Below are 10,877 nucleotides of genomic sequence, written 5' to 3' on the forward strand. Positions count from 1 at the left end.
TGGTTTTAAAGAACAGAATATTGATATTTTGCAACTGAGACAGCGATGTTGACCTGATAGCAATATGACAGTTTAAAAAATAAGTGAATTGGTGTTGCTTCCCAAGGGCCTGTTCACATGTCAAAGAACAAAAATATGGCCTGTCACTTTAAGATGGTTAAATCTGCCTGTCATATCCTACACTCCCGCCTACATGGTATAAAGCAGCCTATCAGCTCACAGCGCACGTGACGAGCGTTCTATGCGATGACCTCATCCCTGGAGTGGGATGACGTCAAATTCAAGATGGATGGAATCACGACTACCACACACTCAACATAATTCTGATATAAAGTCTTTAGTGTGCTGCGTGGAAACAGAACGAATACATAGGGGTAAGTTTAGAAAGCCATGAAACTACTTTGGTTGAGATTGTCTTGCGCTAGTGCTCTACATTGGACTCTTGTTTGGAGAAAAGCTTTTTCTTCCTGACGTAACTCTGAGGTGGTTTCTTCGTCTTTTCTAAACCCCACGAGTAACTGCTCTGTCTGCTCCTGTAGATGCTGCGTCTGCGCTTTAACTAACCAGGGAGAAAATACAGTAGTGGGTGTGTGCGCACACAGTGACCACACACTCGTTTCTCGAGCACTGTGGTTTTATTCTGTTTCTTTACGTTTCTCTTTCGGAAACATTAACACAAAGTGATTACGTGATTTCACCACCAACAACGGTAACAAACAGCCCATATACCGCGTCATTGTTTTAGATGTAATTAACCTATTTAGTACATTACGGAGAGGATACTTGCCAGAGTTCTAAAACCAGTTTCGGCTGAATTTGTGTGTCATCAGGAATTTTAGCCACGTCTCGCTTATTATCTAATGCTTGCTCCCCTGGCTTCTCCCCAGAAACATTCTATGGGCGCAGCGTTCTAAACTTTTCTGGTATGGAATGTACCAAACATATTTGTGTAATCATATGCAATTGATAGCGGTGTCCACAGTTCTGTGTGCAACGGAATGAACGCTATCTGCGTTCCTTCTAAATATGCCCCCCGCCATGTCTTCTGATTAAAGACATGATGTAATCGAAATAGAACCTATAAATGCGCATGCGTTATGTTATTTGCGCTCATAGCACAGATAGATACAGTAACCGCCTACCAGTTGCTGATCTAAAAAAGGTTGGATAGTCTAATGCAGTACTCTTCATGATTTACAGAATACGTGTTTTGGTATTCTAAAATTGAAAATTAAGTATTTACTAACTAGGCATATTTTCACTAATAAATTGTTGGCACAGACTGCATAGCAAAATACCTCTTACCGAAAAAAATCAGGCTTCTGGCAAACAGTTGTCAAGTCTTTGGACAATTTGTTGCAAATTTGCAGCAAACTCATATTTTCACATGCATATGGGTTTTGTGGCAGACTGTTGCGGTAAATTTGCGGCAATTTGTGAACTTCTGGTGATCAATTCTGGGAAACTTGTGATGAACTTTCTGATTGCTGCAAATTTGCTGCAAACTCAGTATGAATATGCAAATTAGACCAGGGAAAAACTAAAACATTAAATGTAGTAAATATACTAAACATGTATTAAATGTCTTAACAGATACAAATAAATCCAATACATCTTGAAATCATCAGCATGGTAAAAAGAGCAAAGACTAGATATTTCTCAAATAAATTGTTTATTTAATATTTTTATGTAGCTACAACACATACATGAGAGAAATGTGAACACTATGGATGGGGATGTTGACCTTAGGATGTTTAAAGGGGCAACTACAGAATTATTTACATGAGCCAAGTGATAACTGAGCAATAGATTTCAACCAATGGAAGTTAAAAAAAATCATTAACAAAATGTAAATAATTAAAACAAAACTAAATCATACCCTGTTCAGGACTATTGCCTTTTTGAGTGAACTTTGGAGATGGTGGCCTTGTGGAAGTCCTTCGTCCAAGCATGTACTGAAACAATCAGAAAACACCAAACAAACATAGTCATTCATCATTAAGGTTGTTGGAATTTTCAGAGGGTTTTGTGATGAATGAGCAATCTGATTCAATGAACGCACATTTAGCTATATTCTGCGACAACACTCCAGTAAGCTAGCGTCTCGAGCATGGTCGCGAGGCTAACGTTAGCTAACTAGTAAACCTTACCACAAGCCAGAAATATTAGCACAGAAAATGGCTAGCTAATGGTCGTTCGCTAATGCTCAAGCTAACGTTAGCCAGCTACCTAATTATGATAGGACAACCTATTTAACCTGAATCAAATTTAACCATCAAATTCATAATTTGTAACGTTTGTTACTTACCGTTTTCACAGTTTTCAGTCTGCCAAAACACCCTTAGTTTGTCTAAATAACATTAGCCATTTTCCACTCACTAAGTCGCACTAGAGGACTTGTTAGTTGCCACGTCTTGACACGTGCTCACATTATGGTGAACTTATCCCACTGGCTGGGTCAGATATCCATAATGTATTTTGTAGTGTTGCATTGGGCAGGGGCTTTGCTGACATGCATCTAAAATAATTGGTTGAGTTTGCCCCACCAAGATTTACATGCTAAAATCAGCACTGCCATAACCCAACCTTAATAACCCAGTACCAACTACCCAACCTTGCTGTTTTTACAGAAAACAACCAAACTATTGACCCAATGCCTGCAACCCAGCAATTGGGTCATCCAAACAACCCAGCATTTTGTAAAGTTTAACTTACATCTCAAAGCCATGCATGCAAGAAGTCTTGGCCTGTCTGGTGCACAAATATTTCTCTGTCCTCAGTTTGATTGAAGGCCTCAATCTGTATTTTTGCCTTGTAACTGATTGTTTCTAGATCAAGAGAAGGAACATCATGATCAAGATGAGTTAGCTTCTACTAGTTTTAAGCAATGAAAGATCTGATTGTTACAAAGAATGAATGTATGGGCTACATTTGAGAATACATGCATTTGCTTACCATATCAATCTTGAAGACAATACTAATTTATCACTCAAAAAAAGTGTTATGAGTGATTGCACCGCAAACATATTTCCAGGGTGTTGATGCATCCTCCTCTCTGCCTCTTCCAACACCACTGGTAGGGGAAGGGTATCCATCTGAAAAAATAAATGTTGCATTATTGTCAAATCAACTCATATTGTTGCTACCTTAGCAGTTGTGCTAGCTAACATGATACTGAACTGTGACACTAGCATATTGGCATGCATATTGGTATTAAGACAGCAACGTATTCACCCAAAAATATAAATGTTTAGGAAAATCATTAGTTAGCTAGCTTCGCTACCTATCACATTAATTGTGCAAAAATGGGATAGCTAACGTTAGCTAGCTAAGCACTAGCCAGTCATTGGCACTGAGATTGAAACTGGTATCAACAAAATGTGTTTCACTCTATCCCATAAAACATGACATTGCTAACTAGGTGTCATTTACCAAATAAAATGTTGAAGTTTATTCACTAGGAAGTTTAATTAATAAGTTAGACACTCACAGGACAACTTTGGTAGCTAGCTAAAATAGCTTGGTTTCCATTTTTCAACAGATGTTTCTAATCCCGCTGATTATGTAATCAACGGTTACTGGTCTTGGAATGTTTTGCAACAAGTTATGCCACAGATTCAAATTGAATCTTGAGAGAATTGTCTGCCAGAAAAAAATCTCTGGCGAACTCTTTGCCACTTGTGGCAATAAATATTATTGCTGCTAAAGATTTGCCACAGATTCACCATTAGGTGCAAACATTTGCAAACTACTGGCAACATTTTGTGGCACACCATTTAGTTTTCAGCAAATTTGCCAGAAACTTGGGGAAGTTTCTGAAACATTGTCACACCTGTATGTCATATAAGAATTTGGCATAATGTTATTAGATTCTTATACTTTTTGCAACTTTTCTGCTGTTATTTATTTCTTTAGGTAGATTTATTTGACACATAGTTTGTTTGATTTAATGTATTTCCTAAATGTTTAGGTAACTCCTTCCTTAATTTTTTTTTACTGAAAAATGTTAGTCAAACTAAGGGTCTTGAAATTAAAATCCTCATTTTTTTTCTTGCCTTTCAGTCAGAATGGAGAGTCTGGTGCACTATAGTAATCCCTCCCATGGCCTCTCGGTCCTGGGGATGCTCAATGAGCAGCGCCTGAAGGGGCAGCTCTGTGACACAGTCTTGGTTGTCGGGGATCAGAGGTACCAAGCCCACAGGAGTGTGCTTGCTGCCAGCAGTGAGTATTTCCAATCCCTGTTCACACGGAGGCTGTCTGACACCCACAAAGTGATACAGTTGGACTTCTGTGAGCCTGAGGCCTTTGAGGTAGTGCTGAATTACATATACTCATCCTCCCTCTTCGTGGACAGAGGCAGCCTGGCAGTCATCCAGGAGATGGGATACAGTCTAGGAATCCCCTTTCTAACCAACATCATGTCAACAAGGCCGCATGTGTCCTACTGCGTCTCCAGAAAAAGGTTGTCCTTCTCAGAGGAAGATGACAACGACAGCCAGCCGAGGAGTGTCATTATGCGCCAGAACCGAGGTGGTGATTCTCCTGGCCCCAGTCGCTACAGTTCAAATTATCAAGGAGAGCCCTCAGGACACAGGAATCCAAACGAACCAGCCAGGAACACTGCATCCAATCCCAGAAAATCATCTGAAGCAACTAGTGAGGCTTCTGATAGCAAGCCCATCAGTTCATATGCCTCCATCTTAAAGGGGAAGACATCATCACGTACAGGGTCATCAGTAAGGCCCCAGCTCACCTCCTCAGTCTCCTTCAGTGAATCTCCAACAGTCATGTTACAGACTGAGTCTGATCTCAGCACTAAAGAAGAGGAGGTGGAGCAGAGGCTCTACAGACCCAAATCAAATTTTCAGGGCTCGGCAGGGGAGCCTATCCAGACCATTGACAGGAGTGGCCCACTCATAAAAAGCCTGCTGCGCAGGTCATTATCCATGGACAGTCCCGTCCCGGTCTTCTCCCCAACGCTGGAGCTCAATAAGCTGCAAGGCCGAGAACAGTCTGTTGTTAAGATGGTGGCAAAGACAGAGGAAGGGACTCAGAGTGAGCACAAACACAGTGTGAAAGTGGTTCCGCCACTTCTTCTCAGGTCAAGGCACCCCAGTAGGTATGATGATGAAGAAGAAACTCAGGGAGAGGTGTTCCATGTGAAGACAGAACCTAGCAGCCCACTGTCTGACCCCTCAGAGATCATTAGAATCACAGTAGGAGATTCTCTACCAGTAAACCTAAAAGACATTGAAATTAATTTTGACCAAGGACCTACTAAGCCATTTTATAATCTCCCTGGAAAGAGAAAGGTGAGAAGAGACAACAGAAGGTACCCATTCAAAAAGTCCAAAGGTGTGAACAAACATGATTTACCACGTGAAGATGAAAATAACATGTCAGAATCTGTACCTCACAACTCCAACATGGACGACAATGATGGAGACTGGACTGATGAGCCCAGGCAGAGCAAGATGTTTAAATGCTGGAACTGTTTAAAAGTGTTCAGATCCAAAGCTGGACTGCACCGCCATGTTAACATGTATCACAACCCAGATAAGCCATATGCTTGTGACATCTGCCACAAACGCTTCCACACCAACTTCAAAGTCTGGACCCACTGCCAAACCCAGCACGGAGTGGTACAAAACCCTGCTTCATCCTCCAGCTCGTTCCAGCTGGATGAAAAGTTTCAGAGGAAGCTGATTGATATTGTGCGAGAGAGAGAAATAAAGAAAGCCTTGCTCATGAAGCTGAGAAGGAATAAGCAGGGTTCGCAGTCTCAGGTGTTTGCCAAAAAAGGTGGCCTGAGGTCCAGGTCAAATTTGATATGCCCTTACTGTGGGAAAACGTTTTTGTTTCTGTCTCAGTTCAAGCAGCATTTGAAGACACACCCTGCAGAGAGAGCCAACCAAGAGACTGAGAGAGAGAGCAGTCTCTGCCAAAAGGACCAGGACCAGCCCGGTCAGAGAGAGAACACAGAAACAGAGGTTTACTCCTGCAGACTCTGCAATGAGAAGCTGTCCTCTCACTTTGAGCAGGGAGACCACGAGAGGGGTTGTCGACACGCAACCGTGTGCCCGTACTGTGGCCTCCGATTCTCCAGCCCAGCGGTTAAAAAAGAGCACGAAGCACACTGCAAGTACAAGAAACTGACCTGCCTGGAGTGCATGCGGACCTTCAAGTCCTCCTTTAGCATATGGAGACACCAGGTGGAGGTTCATAACCACAACATTATGACTGTTAAGGAACAGCTGAGCCATCAGGAGGAGATCAATGGAGAAGTATCTGACCACCTCGGAAGGCCGCTCCATACCCAGGAGTCTGTGGGAGCGGGGAGCTCCAGAGAGGACATCATCTACAGTGACTCTTCAGGTCCGCCTATGTTCGACTCAGAGGATTCTTTATCATTCGTGCCCGAGGACTTGAGTGTTAGCCAGCATAAGAACGACCATCATGGCGAGCTGACAGTGAAGGAGGAGCCCATTGAGGAGGCTGTGAGCGAGAGGGAGGACATGACGTCTGGGGCCTCCATTGAGCCCGAGGAGCCAGGTGTTTGGCCATGTGAAAAATGTGGCAAGCTCTTCGGTGGCCACAAAGACCTGGAGCGCCACCAGGAGCTGCTGTGCCACATCAAACCCTTCATCTGTCACATCTGCAATAAGGCCTTCAGGACCAACTTTCGTCTTTGGAGCCACTTCCAGTCCCACATGTCCACCTCCGATGAACCTGGAGTGAGAGAGGTCGATGATAGGCACCCTTCGTCTCCCTCCCCCTCACCACCACCGGCGGTCACACAAGCAACTGGACGTCCTGCCCCACAAGTTTCTCCACCTAAACCAATGGAGGCAGAGCCAGTGGTAGCTAAATCTGTGGTAGCTAAGGATGAGGAGAAGCCTGTAAGCTCGTCGTCAATGCCCAGGACCAAGAGGCCGGAGATGGACAGATCATACAGTAGCCCCCTACCCAAGACGGATAGTGTGGATAATCCTCTCACCCCTCAGGAATCAGAAACCTTTTTTTACCATGCTCCCACTCTCTCTGCCCTCACGTTTAAGAGGCAGTACATGTGTAAGCTCTGCCACAGGACATTCAAGACTGCCTTTAGTCTTTGGAGCCATGAGCAGAGCCATAGCCACATTTGAATGTGTCTCACTTCGACACCTGTGCTCTGTTTTGAGCCTCTGAGATGATACTTTATGCTCACAGCATCGTAAAATATCAAATACAACTCTGTCTACACAAGAAAGATTTTGAATGTATCTATTGCTGTTGGTAGTTGGCTTTCCTTCATGTTATATTTTCCAGTGGCCATGTGTGTTGGTGTAAAGGTGTGAAAGTGAATGTGTGCAATTAATTGCTATTTGCCTTGTCATCAGCTCCTTACAAATGTTACTTAGCTTTTGACATTGTTAATACTGCGTAAATATATTTCAGATAACCCCCTTTGACTCGTCCTTACCTATTAAAAGTCTTTTGATTTAGGAATTGCTGTACTGTACAATTCAAGATCAGTTAAGTGCTTTTGCTTAAATTGTGAATTTGTGTTGATTGATGCGTGACGAATATGAATATGATATTAGTGGCATCGGGCATCATGTTTATTGATATGCACTTTGCAATTCTGTTCACTATTAACATTGCGCATATTTGTCAAATTACATTGATTAATTATTGTTATATTAATCTTTATTTTAGATCCTCTGCATCCCATTAACATTTCAGCTATAATCTGTTTTGTACCATAAAATTATGGTTTTCATATTGACTATTCATATTAATTCTTCTTTATTCAGATTTGGTCATTGCCTTAGTGATATTTCGTGTAGATTATACAAGTAAACAAAACCAAAGAGGAGATAGATTAGCAAGGGGATAAGAACTGGAAAAACGTGCAGTATTTTAACTGACACTTTTTGTAGATTCTGAGAAAATAAATTATCTTTATTTCTATTTTAATTTTAGGTATCACACAATAAATTACAGATCATCATGAATGGATTATTGTGTAAAGAATAAGGAAAATATGTACTTTATTGGAAATAAGTTTTGTTTACCTTCTGGGCATGGTGTATGGTAGATTTTGTTGTAGGTTTTTTAATGATTAATTTGGTACAAAAATACAAAATAACTTGTATAGTAATACATACAGAAGAACGAATTTGAATGACCAAAGACATGGGTATTGTATCACTGCTCTGTGACGGCTCAATACCAGTATGATGAAGTCTGAAATAGTTTGTATGATAATTACACAAGTAATCGTGTGAATTGATAGCATGGTCTTAGCATATGCATCCTGAGACAATTGACAAATGTTCTGTTAAAACGAAGCACAATAAATCGTTGCAGATTAACTACTTTTTTTACTTGGATATTTTAAATGATTTACAGCCAAGAGCCAATAAAGGTTTAAAAAAATGTAAGAACGTGAAAGCAAGACTTGCCCTAGGGGAAAAAGTGGGATTTGGAAAATAGTTCCTTTATAACAGTCCAATGTTTTTGGGTTGCTGTGATTGTGATGGCTTGCTAATTACAGTACATCTGGAAAAGAGGATTTAATTATTGATGATAAATGTTTTTATCATTTGTACACTGATTGAGAAGACCGCAATAACCACAGATATTGATATTCAGATTTGAAAGATGTAACTTTTTGATGTTTAACTTCTGTGGTTAGGTTAAAACAATGTATTTATATTTGTGCTCTGAATTTTTGTGGAAGATCTTAAAAAAAGAAATTGAGTTCAAAGAAATTGAATATAATTTTGTGTATATGGCGGTGTTTGTATAACCTTACATTTTTTATCTATAATTAGTTTGTTTATGAAAATAGATATCTTTAGTATTATTCTATTTCTGCAATAATGCATATTTGTATGGGTTGCATTATTGTTGCTTTACATAAAAGGCAGCCATTTTGTGTTTTTCTACAGTTTTTGTGCTTGAATTCTTTCTGTAATAAAGAGTGATATTGCGGTAGCTGCCTTGGTATTGAGTGTGTATACTGTTTGGATTGCGTTAATAAGAAACTAACACCCTTGAATCATGTGAAAGTTTTCAGGAGAAGTTGGTATGTGTTTAAATGAGTAGTGCCTCTGTACTTAAGTTTAGTTTAAGTTTATTTTATTTTTACAGGGACAGTGCACATTAATCAACGTTTCAGTAAAAGTGCCGGTTTTAGCCAGCCGGCTAATTTTCAACCGCAGTCCCTGGGCAGGTTATTAAAAACAAATTACAATATGGACAATAGCAACATAGAACAAGACATAGCATACAGACATAGCAACATAGGACAAGCAAGACGTAGCATACAGACAGAGCAACATAGAACAAAAAGCAGCAAGACAAAATTCATAAAAGCAACAAAGTGTTTCCACACCTCACAAGTTAGACAACAGACATGGAAAGCGGCAACACACAGCTAGGGACCATGTTCACAAATCTGATTGACCTTAAGCCATGTCTTCAAGCATTTTGTGAAAGTTTGATATGTGGTGCAGTTATGTGTGTCTGATGGCAGTGTATTCCAGACATGGGAAGCTCTCACAGAAAAAGCGGATTTACTAAAGGTGCTTTTCCTTAGGGGAACTACACAGTCACCTCTCATGGCAGACCTTGTGGATCTGCTGCCATATGTTTGGGTTTTCTGTTTAACAAAAATACTGAGTGGAGGGGGAGCCAAGCCATTTAGGATCTTGAATACAAGACATGCATCAGTGTATTGCACAAGATTTTCCCAACTCAGGAGCTCATGCTTTCTGAGGATGTGACAGTGATGATGGCTATTGGGCTTCCTATCAAGCACTTTGAGAGCCTGTTTGTAGACAGACTGAATAGGTCTTACTGTTGTACAGCAAGCTTGGGCCCAACTAGTCAAGCAGTATGTTAAGTGGGGGAGTATCATAGATTTGAAGTACAGTTTTGCTACCTCTGTAGTCAAACAATTTCGAATATATCGGAAATTAGCTAGGTTGAATTTGGTTATTTGAATTACCTTTTTCACGTGCTTTTTAAAAGAGAGGTTGGAATCAAGTATGATGCCAAGGTACTTAAAATCAGATACCACCTGGAGCTTCTCCCCTGACACATAGACATCTGGCTCAGTAGCATCTGTTGCCCTCTTTGTGAAGAACATGCAAACAGTTTTTTTCACATTGAGATGCAAACACGAGTCACTGAGCCACTTTGTAACCTGGACCATTACAGTAGTGAGTTCTTGTGCAGCTTGTTGTTTGCTCTTTGCATGCACATATATCACTGTATCATCTGCATACATTTGAACTTCAGACCCAGTACAGACAGAAGGCAGATCATTAATGTACAGGCTGAACAGGAGGGGCCCCAGTATTGACCCTTGGGGCACGCCCACATCATAGCTAAGAGTGGGCGACAGCTCATTGCTCACTCTGACACACTGAGTTCTGCCTTCAAGGTATGATTTCATCCATCTCAAGGCATCAGGGGAAAAGTTAAACTTGGACAATTTTGTGATGAGAATCTCATGGTTAACAGTATCAAAAGCTTGGCTTTAGCTTCCATTGTGGAACTATTGAAACGGCAATCTGGTTGAAAACATATTTTTTTCAACATGGTTGCACTAGTTGCAACATTATTCAGGAATGTTCAGAGCTGTTATAGATAAAATAACTGTTACAGATGGAAAACCGCTAACTAATGTGACCAAGAGAAAAGGTGGCAATGTTATTCCTTGGACAGATGGTCACTGCCATGGGTCACATAGATGTTTTTCAAGCTATTTACATTTACATTTAAGTCATTTAGCAGACGCTCTTATCCAGAGCGACTTACAAATTTAGCCACTTGGACAGAGGTTACATATTTTTTTGGCTGTGAATCAGGAAGTGAATTTGTGG

General features: G+C 40.7%; 1 protein-coding gene across 1 annotated transcript; it reads left to right on the forward strand.

Annotated features, from left to right (window-relative positions):
• Positions 1–242: 242 nt before the first annotated feature.
• LOC139537432 (zinc finger and BTB domain-containing protein 21-like) lies at positions 243–8,982 on the forward strand. The gene is made up of 2 exons (XM_071338704.1): positions 243–374; positions 4,063–8,982. The coding sequence occupies exons 1-2, from the start codon at positions 269–271 to the stop codon at positions 7,143–7,145; spliced, it is 3,189 nt and encodes a 1,062-aa protein (XP_071194805.1). The 5' UTR covers positions 243–268; the 3' UTR covers positions 7,146–8,982.
• Positions 8,983–10,877: the final 1,895 nt, after the last annotated feature.

The sequence above is a fragment of the Salvelinus alpinus genome, chromosome 13, assembly GCF_045679555.1.
Source record: "Salvelinus alpinus chromosome 13, SLU_Salpinus.1, whole genome shotgun sequence".
NCBI lineage: Eukaryota > Metazoa > Chordata > Actinopteri > Salmoniformes > Salmonidae > Salvelinus > Salvelinus alpinus.